Here is a 16,571-nt window from a genome sequence, read left to right as displayed (position 1 = left end):
CTATAAATTCCGTCCATTAATCACTATCAGCCATAGATCGTCGTTACAATGTAAATGGATACTAACCATTGCCGGAGATTAACAACCATAGCCATAAATCTTGCCGGAAAAAATGGAGGAATGGAATTAGGTTTATGTTATGTGTGAAATAAAACCATAACTTACTTTGACTGAAATTGTTTATTAGTAGTATCAATTTATCATCTTTTTCATTTGGTACAAGAAATCAAGCAATTTGTTGAAGACATCGACGATAGGGAATTGGGGATGAAAAGGTGGGGTGGCTGTGAAAAATATGGGTGGCATGTGGCTTATATGTCATATATAATAGTGTATAGTATCTGTATTCCTATACGGAAATCATATGTTATTAAAAATAAAAAATCAATATATTATATAAATGTTAGAAAGGTTAAATTTGGAATTTAACATAGTTTGTTTTTTATTTTTTTAACTGAATTTCATTGAATTCTGTCAACCAAACACAAGACAGATTTTAAAACTTTTAGATTCCAATTCCATTGACAGATTCCAAATCCTTCAAAAACATTTCACGAACCAAACGCCCCCTTAAGGTTGTCAAGACATCAATCAATATCAATATCAATATCAATATCAATATCAATATAATAATAAAAAAAAAACTATATAAAAATGACCTCGGTTATTATATGCGTGTCAACACGACACATGCATATTATTTTTACCCACGTCGTTATAAATTTTTCATTTTGATACCTCTCTTATAAATTATAATTTCTGAAGTATTATTTAATTTAATATCGTGCAATACTACAATAGCGGCAAAGTCGAGCAGAAATTTTAACTCTTTTTTTTCTTTTTACTTGAATTTTTTTTTTTTTGGAGGGGCTTTCGATTCCAACCGAGCAGATGCACGCAGCACGCACCCACCAGCCCATATTATTTTCCCCTAGTTTTGATGGGCCGTGAATCACCATTAGGTTTTTATCTATTTATTTGGAAGCTTTCGTTGTTTGTTTTGGACTTTTGGGGGCTCATCCGAAAAGAAGAGATATTTACATTACCATTTGTAAACACAAACCCTCTGATAATCAATTACGAATTGAAACTCTGAAAAAAATTGTCAATCGCTGAAAACATGTCGGAAAATATCCAACGTGTCGGCATTAGAAGAAGAGGAAATGACGGTGTTGATATCATGAAACGTGAGGTTCATATCGGTAGCTTCCACTATCGGACTTTCGAGTATTATATTTATCATCGATATCAATTTATTTAATATAATCTATTTTTGAATACAACTAGTTATAATTATATGAAGCCCCATAATGTTCAGACATCGTAGAAAAACTACTAGCTAAACCTCGATCGAAACATCAAAGCAACTTTTTTATTTTATTTTTTAGACGGTATGCATTAGTTTAATTTAATATTTGTGACAATTGATTATAACGAGTTATAATACTATAGAATTGATTGATAATTGGTAACAATACAAATTAATCTATTGCGGCGCAAGATACGATACTTTACTTAATGGGTTATGAAGAAGAAGAAAAATTGCATGTGTTATTTTTATTGGATTAGAAAAGATCGAGCATCATAATTTCAAGATTCTAAGTTCCCTTTTTACTTGTTTAATAGAGATTCTAACGAGTAATATTTAACGGAGTATGATTGATTGATTGACAAGAATTTATATAAAACTGTAACAGTTTAGAACTCATGGGTTTATTCATAAAGCTTTAATTAGGTACATAAAAATCAATGGTGCGTGAGAAATTCCCATAATAAAGTGCATTTTATAGCATAATAAGCTATGTTCACACACTCACACACCACATCACACATTCACACCCTCTACTATATGTAAATTTCGTGACTGTATATATTCTGTGAAATAAGACCACCCCCTCCCCAACTTAATTTAATCTTCTTCCTCACTTGAGTTTCACAAACAAAACTTTTTTTCACTAGAACCGGTTATAGTGTTTTCAATTCTTTTGATCCGTCTACTCGAGTATTCAAACGATGGAAAACCAGAAGGTAGAGACGGGAAGAAGAAGAAGAAAGACAAGACCTATTCCAAGAAGAGGACAAGTGAAAGCTAAAATTTGCGCGGAGTTAAAGAAAGAGGTAAAACATTCCACAGAATCATCGACTATTGTGAAAAAGCCGAAATCTTCGTGGTGTTGTTTTTGTAGCTTTTGAGATTTATATATGGTTTGTTTTGCACACTATTATCTATTGTTGTTTATAGTTGTATTTATGTGTGGTTTGACATCTAATCTAAATAAGGTTATATTTGAGGGATTATATTTGTTAATCATTACGTAAGACTGTAAGATTACATAATATTTCTGCACTTATGCGCTTATGGCTGACCCTAGTCATTTTTGTGAGTATGATGATAAATATACAAGTAATCAGCAACCGATCAAATGACGAGCTATTTTTTTGGTGTATGTAAATTCAACACTCAAGTTAGTGAGTCACCAACATTTTATATATAGATTGTCAAGTTATATCCGGATAAAGTCACGATGCATGCCTTTTCATGACAATCTGTAAGTTTCTTGATCAATTTCGTTCGTCAACGATTTGTGTTTTCATATTAGCACCGGTTCATATATATATATTCTCAAAAGAAATGTAAATTAACTTCGTAAAGTGATATTTGACAAGAAAATATCACGCTGGTGACATGAAATTAACTCAAATAAACTTCAAATTAAAATTTCACTATATATTTTTATCATATGAAATATTAATCCATTTCAAAATGAAATAATATTCTTTTACTAAAAATTCGAAACGAACAATAATAGCAACTCATCAAATTTATCTTACAATTAACAATTTAAATCCTAAACGCTTCACGTACATTGTACCATATTGAACAATATATTCTTACTCTTTTTGGATGGAAAGTGTCGAGTACTTGAGTGAAGTTGGTCCTTTTTAAAAGAAAATATTCGATAACCTTTTCGTTCATAGTTGTACTACACTTGTAACCATCGTGTCGTTTTCATACCAATCTTCACAGCAATTGAAAAGTACTAGTATACTTACATAGTAGGATCGGTGATCATGTCATGCATATTAGATGGTCATTGCTTTTACAACATGAATTTCAGCTAATTTATGGATTAAATTTGATGTACTATTGGTTTGTTATGTAATGTACTGTAAAGTCCCTTAGCCACCGGATCTACGAGATTAGATAACTAATGTTTGAGTGCGGAAAATCTCGAACACTAGTAATCAACAATATTCGGTAAACCGAATACACGAACAATGAACAATATACGAATGATAAAAACGAAGCTTTGTATTAATTCGGTAATAATGATTACAATTAACACACGAGCTCACAAAATACCGAAACACGAACTAGAGAGATTCACCTTAAGCATAAGGTCTAATCTCCTATTTATACTAATCTAATATGGACCAAAACTTATTCTCAAGACCAAAGCCCGAACCAATTCGGCCCAATGAGGTCTATCTAGACCTCCAAGGTCGACCTAGACCAACCTAGACCTTCCTAGACCGGTTTAGTTACCGTTTCGAGTAACTTGGTCGTTTATGACCTTATTACATACAAATGACTCAAGATAAACTTCTATAATGATGTTGTCACCCGGAAATGCACCAACAGACTCCCCCTTGACATCCGCATTTAGAAGTTTTCATCGATCTTCAAAGTCTTCAATTGTAATACATAAGCAATAGTAACAGAAATACACAAACGGACACCCCTTGACTATTGCCACCAATTCTGTCAATCATTAGTTAAAAAATTTGCATCAATAGACTTCCGTTTAACCAATGATATCAGGTCTTCTTTCGGTAAGACTTGATCTTCATGCGCTGCACACTAATCTTTAAACTGCAAAATCTCTGTATCCTTCTGACAGCTAACAAATCCAATACACGGATTGTAATTCTCCCCCTCAACACTATCCTTCTCCAAATTAAGCTCCAAGCAATATTATCATGCCAAAGATCATAACTTCAAAGTAATCGATAAATCATTGCTTCCAAGCAATCCAGATATCATCGATTCCCCAAGCAATAACAAATATCATGCAAGACAACATAACTAAATCCATTTGATCTTCAAGCTTAACCGGCATATGACAGAGAAGTTGAATCTCCAATAATCAGTATTGAATTTAATCAGCTCCCACAAAGATAAGAAATTTTGTAACTTGAATCTCAGATATGCAACACTCACAAGATCCATGTCTTTAATTAATCGTGTCTGACTTTGTCTTGTAACTTCACAAATCCACCAATCACCTGACGTCTTTTGTACCAAATCTCCCCCTCAAGGTAAGCATCTCCAAAATACATAGAGAACCACTTAAGCTGCAACCCTTTCACTAGTTACCAGATTAATTATCTCTACATCATTGGCATAAAATTAAGGTTTGATCATCAACTACTTGAGTACAAATGATTAATTTCATCCCAAAAGCTCTAAGACAAACACATGCTCAACAAAGATCATCTACAGTTTAATCGACTTTCAACCCTAGTCTTTAATCTTCATCTGATTCATCTGAATCGCCTAATTTATAATCAGGCGCCTTTGATCCAAAAATTAGGTTAGACACATGTCACACGGATTCAAAACCAGAAAGATACCATGATTGAACTCTGTCAAAACTTAATGATCTTCTTTATTTCAAGCAACCAAAATTTTGTATAGAAAACATGGAAGATTATAAATTTTTATCCCCCCATTTTCTCTACAAAATTCTTAAAACAGCTAGTATGTTTGTTTTTGGTTTCAGCTAATCTCTCATTCTTACCTTCCTCCCACTGTTGTTCACATATGTAATCAAGAGGTAACCCAGTAACTCCTTGTCAGAACAACCTTTTTGGCCTGATCTTGAATTTTCCCTAAGATTTCCCAAAATCTTCTATAGAAGATAGACCTCGAGCCATCAATGTTTCAAAAGGATAAGTATAGAACCTAAACTCGACCAAGCTTACAAGTCCCAAACTCGAATACGGAATTTCAAACCAAAACGCAAATGAGTTTTCAAGTTCAAAACTCAAACAAGTTAGACCTAAGCTTAACCAAGATTACAAGTTCCTTAGTTCAAGGATAAGTTCAGAACCTAACGATTGTTCAAAGTCTACAAGTCTAAAACTCGAAAGACACATTTCAAACCTTAACTCAAGTGAGTTTATGAGTACAAAAAATAGTCGGAGAATTTTAGACCTAAACTTGAGAAAAACCGAAAAAATTCGTTACCCAATGAAACCGAACTAAACCTTGGTCGAGCTAGACCTTGGTCAAGCTAGACCTTGGTCGAACATACCATAAAAACCGAAACACAAAAACCGTAACGTTGTAAGAACTTAAGATTGTTTTAAGTACACAAGTTCAAAATTCGAAAGACGAAGCATCAAATCCGAACTCAAGAAAGTTTCGAATTCAAAAACCGCGTCTAATAGTTTCAAAACTTTTACCTTAAAACCAAACCTTCGAAAAAACTTACAAAATGAGTCGATTGGTATATATAGGACAAGGAACCGAAAGGAAGATAACTTGATCGGCAAGAAGGTCGAGCTAGACCTTGGTCGAGCAAGACCTTGGTCGAGCAAGACCTTGGTCGAACTTGAGTTTGAACAAACGGCTCACAATTGTTGAAATTCTAACCCCGAACCAATACACGATCCAAAGCTCTTGATACCAATTGTAAAGTCCCTTAGCCACCAGATCTACGAGATTAGATAACTAATGTTTGAGTACGGAAAATCTCGAACACTAGTAATCAACAATATTCGGTAAACCGAATACACGAACAATGAACAATATACGAATGATAAAAACGAAGCTTTGTATTAATTCGGTAATAACGATTACAATTAACACACGAGCTCACAAAATACCGAAACACGAACTAGAGAGATTCACCTTAAGCATAAGGTCTAATCTCCTATTTATACTAATCTAATATGGACCGAAACTTATTCTCAAGACCAAAGCCCGAGCCAATTTGGCCCAATGAGGTCTAGCTAGACCTCCAAGGTCGACCTAGACCAACCTAGACCTTCCTAGACCGACCTAGTTACCGTTTCGATTAACTTGATCGTTTATGACCTTATTACATACAAATTAAAACGTTAACTAATTACGTATACAAATGACTCAAGATAAACTTCTATAATGATGTTGTCACCCGGAAATACACCAACATGTACTACAGTTATTTTTATATTGGAATGAAATTATTAGTGGTGATAACTAAGGTATTTTACAATTACAATACAAAAGTATAGAAATATACCAGTATCAATGCCCGTATAATGTACGGATTGATTATAACTTTTCATTTAACTACTTTGTTAAATTTGATCAACTATATCACTTTTTGCCTTCAAACTTTAGTTTACCAACTATTTGTTTTTGTCTTCAAAATTCATTTGATTTCTTTTATCACCTTGAACCATATTGAAACGATATTTTGTGATGCTAGAGAACGATAGAACATGTATTATGATAAAAGATTTCCGTTCACTATAACATCCTCTACGTAATTCCAATACAAATTGTAAAGTTATAAATATATATATTAACTATTCTAAGTTTGTTATTAGTATATATTAGATATAATATAGGATTGTTGGAGTATAGTACAAACTTAATTATTATAGATAACAAAAAGGTTAAAAAAGAGAAAATGAAAGGACGGTAACAAATTTTACGGGTCTGATACCAATCCTGTTTGAACAGAATAGTTTAGATTAGTTTATAAGGGACAAGTGTTGTACTAGGTTGCACCGAGACGGGTACGGTATTAGGATACGGGGACGATACGGGAACGAAAAACGGCAAAACTCAAAAATTCATGATACGGGGACGGCAAGGATACGACAATAAAAATATAAAAAATAAAAAGTATATTGAAGAAATTCAAAAAATATTAGATCTTACTAATTATTATATCTATAATATAAATCAGATTCTTTAATTTTGGATAATGAATATTAAAAGAGTTATGAAAATTACTGTATAGTAATATAATATTACTGCACTGTGAAAATATTTTGTTATTTATTAAAATAAATATTAAAGACTTAAAAAAGTCTTACAACTGTATTCCACTATTTCAACTATGAAGCCTACTTTTATTAGTAGTGTTACCTAATGTAATTTCCCCCACGTTCTTTTACATCATCAACATCACCTCTTGCCGTGACACCACCATCACTCCTTACGCCACCAGTCCACCACTAATAAATACATACCTAATTCATTTTTAGATCGAGACTCATTAAAAGGTATTCCCTTCTCTCTATTTCTTTCTCTCGCTGTCTTCTCATTCATCTTCTCCGCCAGACGTGGAGTCGCCGGAAAAAATGGCGGAAGCAACCACAAAACCACCACCTAATCTGGAAACGGCCTGGAAACGTGGTGGGAAATGTCCCCAAATATTTGGAAACGTATAGGAAATGTTTCTGGCCGTCCCCAACGCGAATCCGTCCCCGTGAAGTCCCCGAAACGGGTACGAGCACCTAAATGCCGTCCCCATGCTTCATAGGTGTCGCATAAACATTATGCCATGTATCATTTCAAGAGATATACAATCATGTTTAGTTTATTGGTAGATATAGTCTACCTTAACTAAATAGCAAATACTTGCAATTGGTTTTGATCAAAATGGAAAAAAAAACATACAGTTGTTGATATGGGTTTGGTCCACTGATATAGGTTATTGTCTTTAGAGATAAAGATGAATGTTAAATATTTGACATGTGGTAATGTAATATTATTCCGGGTAATTTAGGAATAGAATAAATTTAATGTAAAAAAAAAAGAGTTTGAATAGTTGACCTTGCATATAAACTAACCTTAAGTCGTTCTTACAACATTGCATTTGGTCATAGTAGTTACATTCCGTGTATTTTTTTTTCTAAAAAGGTTGTCGTTTCAAAAAATTGAATGAAAGTTTTTAATAATTTAGTTGAAAACCCAAAAAGAACAAAAACTATATGAAAAACTAAAAAATAAAATAAAGAAAATGATCCACATGAGATGCGGCGAGACAAAATCCAAATAGTGATATCGGAGTGTGATTACAAAAACATTGTTTAAAAGTTTTGAAGCATTTAATTCATGGTAAAAACGTATTGTTTTATACAAACAGCTTAGCATCAAAAAACAAATGAACATTGTTTACATTTTTTACCACATAAGTTTTTCACAACCAACAAAACAGATTATCAAAATTCAATAATTATTAAAAAAACACTCAATAAAATAACATAAAAATTGCATTATTTTTAAGAAGTGATAAAGAGAAAAAAAAAAGAGTAAAATTATGTTACATTTTATATATAAAAGAGTTAAACTTTCTATTCTTTTATGAAAAAGCACCTCCTAAATTATCTCTTATTTTTATTCATTAATTTTGTATATTTATATTTATTTAGTACAATACCGCATTACATAAAAGAGATACTGGCCATTCGCTTAAGCCTTGGTGACCAAGGATATCTTTTAAATCCACTATGTGGACATCCGGGGGTCAGTTTACCCAAGATCTCGGGTTTGAGTCTCAGAGTTCTCATTTCAAAAAAAATCTCATGAGGAGGGAGTTAGAGGTTCATGAATATCTAGTTAAAATGACCTCCAACACGTCTTAAACGAAACTCATTTTGATTAAAAAAAAAGACTTTGTTTCTAAAAAACAAAGGATTTATCCAAATTACCTCTTTGTTTTTTATTAATTCAAATATCTTCATCTAATATATATATATATATATGGGAAAAGTGAATATAAGGCTATCCGATATCTAAGTTTAGGTGTGGAACCTTTCACATATAAATTTTTTAATATTTGTTGATTAATGAATAAATGTTTGACCCTTATGAATTTTATGGATCAAAAAACAATATGTGAGTGTTTCACACCTAAGCTTAGGTACCTAACAACCTTATATTCTCATCCTACCTAAGCTTAGATGCCAGACACTCACATATTAAGTTTTTAAACCATAAAAATCATGGGGGTTCAGACATTTATTCATTAAACAATAAATAATAAAATATTAGGATATGAGGGGTTCCACACCTAAGCTTAGGTGTCGGACAACCTTATATTCTTTTTTCCCATATATATATATGTATGTATGTATATATAAATGATTTATGCAAACCTATACATTATACTCTTTTCCATTAATTACTTTTACATTTATAATCACACCACCACCACTGTGCCAATGAAGGCGAGTTCAATAGGTCAGAGGCACTTCTGGTTTTACTCAAGGTCTTGAGTTCGATTATTAAGGATGACAAAACCTTAGAGTTTCCCCTTTGAATACTTGTAACGGTTCATGGTCAATATCTCATTATTTAGGGTACGTGCATGGCTTCACCATTATACGGTGAACTTTTTTAGATGTCGTCTACTGACTGAATGTTCGTAAAGAAAACAACACCGCCACTGCCACAACTACTGCAACCACCACACAACCACTGTTACCATCATTACCGTTGTGTCACGTGGAAATGCTATAGTAAAAAACTGTCTAATTGGATGTCACTGTGGTGTTTCGAATGCTAAATGCTAACTATTTACCATTAACTCGTTAGTTAAAAAAAATGGCATTTTTTCTACCATGTATATTATATTTACCACAAAATATGTTATAATAATTTACGGTGGTATCAATAGACACTACTCAAAACTGTAGGCGAAAAACGTGCCAGTAAGACGAATTACGAAGATAACCCGAGGGAAGACCCAGATCCACCCTGAAAATAAATAACCCGTTTTGCAAGTATCGGATCATCAGTGCAAAAGAATTCAAAACCACCCCCATTATTATTTATTTTATTATTTTATAAAAATAAAATAAAAACGTTAAATTAAGACAAGACTACTGAAGAAGAAGAGGATAGCAAATCTGAAATAATAATAAAAATAAAATTAATTAATTAATTCAGAAAAGAAAATGGACGATTATACAAGAGAAATGATGGACCTGAAGACCCTTGTCACTCGAACCCTAGAGAAGAAAGGGGTTCTCGCTAAGATCCGAGTATATATTTCTTTCATTTCGTGCTATCTTATTCTTCATTAATAATTATAATATAATTTATTCTTTTCTGGATCCGGTTGGTATTATGTGTTTATATACCTTCTTGTGTATAATTAATTTATTGTGTGTATATGGTTTGTTTGGATTTTCAGTTTCAATGGAATTTTAGGTTAAATGCTCATTATGCTGTGTCTAAAGTTTCCAGCTTTAGTTAGATTTGGATTTCTTTTTTAGAGAAAAATGATTATTTTTCGTTATTTGGGTACCGATAAACTATGTTTTGCAAATGTTGTGAAACTGTCATGTGCCAGATTTTTTAACAACGATATCCAATCCCACTATGAGCGCGGTATGGGGGAGGTGGTATAGCATACCTTATCGGTGGGTAGAGAGACTTTCTAGAAAGACCTCCGGCATAAAGTGTGTATGTGTGTGAGCATGTACGAGCTAGTATCGTTTTTGAGTATTGTTTAAAAAAAAAGTTTAGATATTTATTACTACTTGTTTAGCTTTTCGTTTAGCGCTGTCGTCATTCATCACTGATGGCACATTTGTTATTTTGTCAAAGGCCGAGCTCAGAGCAAGTGTTTTCGAGGCTATAGAAGAAGAAGATAAGGCAATTGAAAAGGAGGAAGGCCTGCCTCCTGCATTGCTTGGTAGCTGCAATGATCGTGCAAAGCAACTTCATGCTTCTCCTTCAGGTATCTCTAACTATAAAGTTCATATTTTTGGCTGTTATATCCGCAAGTTTATGTCTTTGCACCACACGTATCTATTTGTTAGTATCGTGGATGAATACAATATTTGGCATCGACATAACAAGTTGATGTATTTTGTTTGGTATGCGCTTTCAGGACGGCTTTTAACTGCACTTGTATGTGAGTATTTGGATTGGGCACAGCTGAACCACACACTAAAAGTTTATTTACCCGAGTGCAATTTGGTAATAGTTTCAGGGCTTCCCAATGTTACTTGTGCTATATTCATGACTATATTATTGAGTTCCGTTCAATTACATTTCTTTTTAATTTGGAATAAATTGCCATTGCAGCAAAAGGATGCCTGGAAAGCGGAGTTAAGAGATTTTAGCGAAAAGAATGGATATGATATAAACAGGAATGGAGATAGCTGTCCGTTGCTGTTGGATGTGCTTGAAGGCTTCTTGAAATTTGAGGTCTGGTACTCTTTTGTTTCACTGTTAGATAGCAGTAGGGTGATGATGATATTTTATTTGCAGAGTATGAATTTTTGTTTAATGGGCGAGACATTATCTTATAGAAAATAGCCAACAGTGTGTAACATACTGATACTTTTTTGCCTTGTTATTTGTTTTTGTGACACTGATAACTTCCTTGAGCTTCAAAATGATCCCTTTTTTATGTATTTTTGCATTGGAGGTGTCTTCACTTTGAGCACTTTATCATTATAGATGGCTTCACCTTTTTGATGAATAACTCTAGTCCGATAAGGTTCTAGGCAAATTTAATGAAAATTCCATATTTCTAAAACTTTCAGTTATGTTAAGGGGTGTTTGGATGTGCTTCTAAAGTTCAATCTTAAGTGGTTGACATGAATAATCATCATTTACGAATCAGTGTAGCAGGTCAGGAATTGCTGTGAAAAAAATTCTGATTTTCAATATATGAGTACATGCTAAATGACTTAAACATCTTTGGCGTTCATCCAGGTTTTTTAAATAGTGATTTTAATTTTAAGTTGCATTGCTGATCCGGAAATGCATATCCCAAAACCACCCTTTAACTAGACATCCTGCAGCTCCTTGGAGCTTTTTAGAGAAATTAAAAGCCTGCCATGGTGAAGGTTTGCCTTACAAGCAAATGGGAACCGTGACTTGCATTCATTACTATAATATAGTAGGATAATGTAAAGGCCCAACAAGAGAGGCACTTGGTAGGGTTGTTTGTTTTATGTTTTTGTTTGCGGTCATGGTCTTGTAAGCGGCTCAGATAGTTTCAGAACTTCATATATTCTTTTTTGAAGTAAGTCATTAGTAGCCGTGTTCCATTTATTTGTGTATCTTTTATATCGTTGCTCCATAAATAGAATATCAATTAGACTTTTTTAAGCAAGTAGGTTTTTGTTGTCGCGTAAATACGGTGCAAATTTATAATGAACTTTATAGCAGTACCACATGATGTGATTTTTAGGTACATTATCTGGCTAGATTTGCTCAGAGGTAGCATAGGGTATCTAAATGACGTAATAGTTACTGATATACTGACATAGATTTGTTTGGATTTTGTGATTTTGTCGTAAAGCTGTGTATGAAATAATTGCATCTGCTTCCAAGTATGGTGGTCTGATTCTTTGCAGAAAAGCTCTCGATCCATGCCAAACAGATCAATTTTGCTTTAATTTCATGCTATGATACTGCTGTATAGTTATAGTTGTAGATTATCTAGCAACTAGATGATTTTAAGACATGATCTATCAAACAATCATGTCAATCAAAGCCCTTCAAATAGTATAACTATCTAACTACGGTATCATTTACTTGTGGATGATTTGGGATCGGTCTATGAGCTAGTAGTAAACTGGGAAATATTAGATTAACTATACTTCTTAATATGGACAATTTGGTTTAAAATTGAACTCCAATAGAAACGTTATTTAGTTGCTTGGTTTTTTTGCAGAATCAATCTCAAGGAAGAGGTAGTGGAAGGAGAGCGCCAGCTCCAGAGCAAGACTCTACATCGTATCTAGACTCTCGAAACCGAAGGCCATCTTCATCATCTGTAGTTGGGGGATTAGCTCCACTTGGAAGGTGCCTGTCGATACATTTATTTTTACCATATCATCTTGTATTGTACGTTATTAACAATATTTATTTGTTTTCTTTATGCTAGACAAGGTCCCGGTACCCAAACGTCTGGTAAGCATTACTATTCCCTTACATTATAAACAATAATACAATATTAATTTGTTCTGTCATATGGGTGTGATTTTGCTGGCCTTGACAGAAAGCTAACACCAAATAAACTAAAATTAAATTTGATCGTGTTCTTAGCATTCGTTTTCCTTGTGGTGTGATACGTCTTTTGGTGATTGTGCAGACCGAAGAGGAGGTTCCTCAAACTCTAGCTACAGGAGTGATGATTGGAGATATGAAAATGACGATACTTCAGAAAATATTACTCGTGCCTCCATTGCCTTGGAAAATCTTCAGTTGGACCGCAAGTCTCGAAATTTGACTACCTCTTGGCGGTATGTGTTCTTGACCTTTATAAACATCACAAGTGTCATTTTAAATAGAAAGCTTCTTTTTGTTATGTTGTCCCCTAGGAATTGCTTTTATAATCCAGAGCGGCAGAATCTATTTGGTAATCTGTAGTCTGTACAGCATGAGTCATTTGATACAAGTAATTATAGAATTGTTGCCTTAGGTTTATTAGACATTTTGACCACCTGTAATGCCTGGATGTGCTTATTGAATATATTGATTAGATGGGCTCCTGTTAGAAGTTGTAATAAGCAAATGATCGATGTTTGAGGGTTTGTCCAATTTTGATTAAGAAATTAATTGATAAAATCGCCAAAAAGGACATTTATGTTCAAAAAGGAGGAGCGTTAGGTGATATTAGAGTAAGAATCTTACTGTATATGTTTCAAGACATGCTAAATAGATAATCTTCAACCTGATTATATAATCTCGAATAATTAGATTTCATCAGAAGCAGAACTTTTTTTTTTTTTAATCTGAATCTAGTTATGAGTTCCAAATTGCAAATCTGAACACCTCATAATCAGTTATAGTCATGTAGCAGTACGTAGGGCTCCCATATGCATGATGAGTAGGCGAGTAGCATCTTTTAAGAGTTATAAGCCTGAACCTTAACTGCTGAATTTTGTTTCTCAGGCATGGTGGGGAAGGCAGCAACGAAGACCACATGTAACTTCAATGGTACTCAAGCTGAGTGTAGTTTGTAGCGGACTAGTATGTATGTCTTTCTTCGTATTTGAGAAAGGCGTCTCATAAAGAACAAATGTTTGTGTTTTGTGTCTTAATTTTGTGTTGTTTTTTTGGACTTTTGTTTGTTATATTTTCGCCCTTCAATTTGAAGGCTGGATATGATAGCATGAAAACAAGTGTTTGTGTGATACCTTTATTGTAAAGTTAACTGCAGTATTTCGTAGCTCTGTTTACAACTAAATGATGTAACATTCTGAGTTGTTTAATCTTCTCATGCACTGAAATGACCAAATCTAGTATATGTACAAGTCTTGATGCATAATTTATAAGAATTGAAATAGTCATGTTTTTATGTCGACATATTCATCTTTGATGCTCATAGCCTCATGTTGATATTAATTTATCTTTTGTAAATCAAAAGCTGGTTCTTATCTATATATCTATACTATATTATAAAGAAGATTCTCATGTCTAAAATTTTAAGTTTTAACATTTACTTTTCCAAAATGCCCTTTCTATCAATTCCTATCTTACCAAACACCTCTTCCCTCTCCTCAAATCTCAACCAATCATTTTTTTCTCTCTCCTGCATAAATCATTTACTCCTCCGATTCATTTAAAATCTTTTATCTCACAAACCGTACATCGATAAATTATAAAAATTATATGGGTGTTCTTAAAATTTCATGCTCTTTCATTAAAGATGTCATTCGATGTACTTTTGACGATTTTTTAAATCCGAGGGCGGAACCCATACGGTTAAGGCATCTGGCTATCACACTTAATGACCTATCACCCCACAATCTCACCACCGCAACACGCAGGTATTTACTCTCGTATTTATATATTTGTTTATTTTTGGCCTTTTAGATGTTTCTGAAGCTTCCCTACTAGTTGGTTGATAATAATAACTTCGCAGATTTACTTTTTAAGTTTGTTGAAATCAATCAATCATCAATCATATCGTTGATTGTCGGTTATTCCTCATCAGTTTAATATAGTACAGAGCTAGTTCATTTTTATAAGGATCTTAGAAAACAGTGGTGTATACACGACCGAATAATATCAAGTTGATTCTTTTTACACCCTTTTTTTTGAAAAGCAAACTTACTATCTAACTAATACACCAAATTCCTCCTATGCAGACTTGAACGGTTGAACCTAATCTAACTCCAAGAGAGGCATGCCTCCCACCACTTGAGCAAATGCCCAAGGGCTATGAAAATAAATCATGTGTTTTACGGACATTACAAACATCATCTTAAGTCCGCCACTTGGTGAAAGAAATGAGGTTGGTGCGCATTTGTCTGCCTTGCTTAGGATCTAAATGAGACGTTGTCAAGAAGATGATCCGTTGTGACCTTGAATGTTTATTGATTTATTATTTGAGTCGTGTTTGCCAATAAGCTTTTGGTTATATACCCATGCAATGCGACGGCGATGGTGGTAGCGACGCGGGGTGGTGGTGGTGGCGATGGGTAGCGGTGGCGACAGGTGGTGGGGGCGGCAGTGGTGGTAAATGTAAAAGTAATTCATGTTAAGAGGGTGTTTGGGATTACGTTATAAAGTAATTATCTGATTATTGCGTTTATAAAACGCATATAATCTGAAAAAGTGTTTGTATGAAAAAGTAATTATTGGCTATGAAACTATAACGCCCCAAACTCTTTTAGACATCATGTAATATAATATTGCACAAGTTGGAAAAATTTGAGTACTTAGAAAAATAATGCAAATTTTCGTCGAAAATCAAAATGTTAAAATTCAAGATATGACAAATTAAATGTTCTTATAATGGTATAATAAGACTAATTTACGAGTTTCAGAACTCGAGAAGTTCAAACGAAGGCTCGGTAAAAGTGAAGTCGAGGACAGCGGATGGAGGATGGTATGACGGATGATCCGCCTTCTCCTGCGGATGCTCTGGAGGATGATATGCAGCATCCGCAGATTCCTGCAGTCCACCAATTTAGACAACCTTTCTTGACAACATTTTTATGACCAAAATGACATATCTCATAGTTAAACACCCGAACAAGTTATAAATACACAATCCAACATTTCAACAATGACCATTCCTCAAAGACACAATTCGTCACCATGACGGGTCGTCTTGCCCATTTTACCAACGTAAGGTTTAGCACTTTGACACTAAACTTACAATACCAAAGTTGAGTTTAAGTTTAACAAAATACATAACAAATACCCTATACTTCATCATTTCATTTACAAAAATACGAGTTTTTAGGGTACTTGGGAGCCCATGGACCAAAAGGGATATCTAATCATCAAATACTTCCAATCCACACAACATAGCTCTTACCCAAATGCTTCTTCAAAACACTTATATTTAGCCGTTTCTTTACCTCGGCTACTACCTCCTCCTATAAGAAAATTTAAACAACTAAACATTAAGCAAAACGCTTAGTGAATGCATATACATATAATCATAATCATGTCATTTCAACTTTGTGCATCAAGCACCATATATGCCTAGCAAGCTAGCCTTTTCATACAATTCAAACAACATACATTCATTTTTCAACATGACCATGGACAATTTAGCTAGTAGGATTTTACCCACCTATTA

At 33.7% G+C, this 16,571-nt stretch overlaps 1 protein-coding gene across 1 annotated transcript; it reads left to right on the top strand.

The window, feature by feature from the left end:
• Nucleotides 1-9,856: 9,856 nt before the first annotated feature.
• LOC122603613 (protein TONNEAU 1a-like) lies at nucleotides 9,857-14,170 on the top strand. The gene is made up of 8 exons (XM_043776365.1): nucleotides 9,857-10,050; nucleotides 10,619-10,751; nucleotides 10,905-10,993; nucleotides 11,102-11,224; nucleotides 12,705-12,835; nucleotides 12,918-12,943; nucleotides 13,125-13,275; nucleotides 13,928-14,170. The coding sequence occupies exons 1-8, from the start codon at nucleotides 9,964-9,966 to the stop codon at nucleotides 13,962-13,964; spliced, it is 777 nt and encodes a 258-aa protein (XP_043632300.1). The 5' UTR covers nucleotides 9,857-9,963; the 3' UTR covers nucleotides 13,965-14,170.
• Nucleotides 14,171-16,571: the final 2,401 nt, after the last annotated feature.

This window comes from Erigeron canadensis, chromosome 6 (assembly GCF_010389155.1).
Source record: "Erigeron canadensis isolate Cc75 chromosome 6, C_canadensis_v1, whole genome shotgun sequence".
Taxonomy (NCBI): Eukaryota; Viridiplantae; Streptophyta; class Magnoliopsida; order Asterales; family Asteraceae; genus Erigeron; species Erigeron canadensis.
Note: the sequence above shows the minus strand (reverse complement) of the source record. Positions and strands in the feature narration are given on the sequence as shown.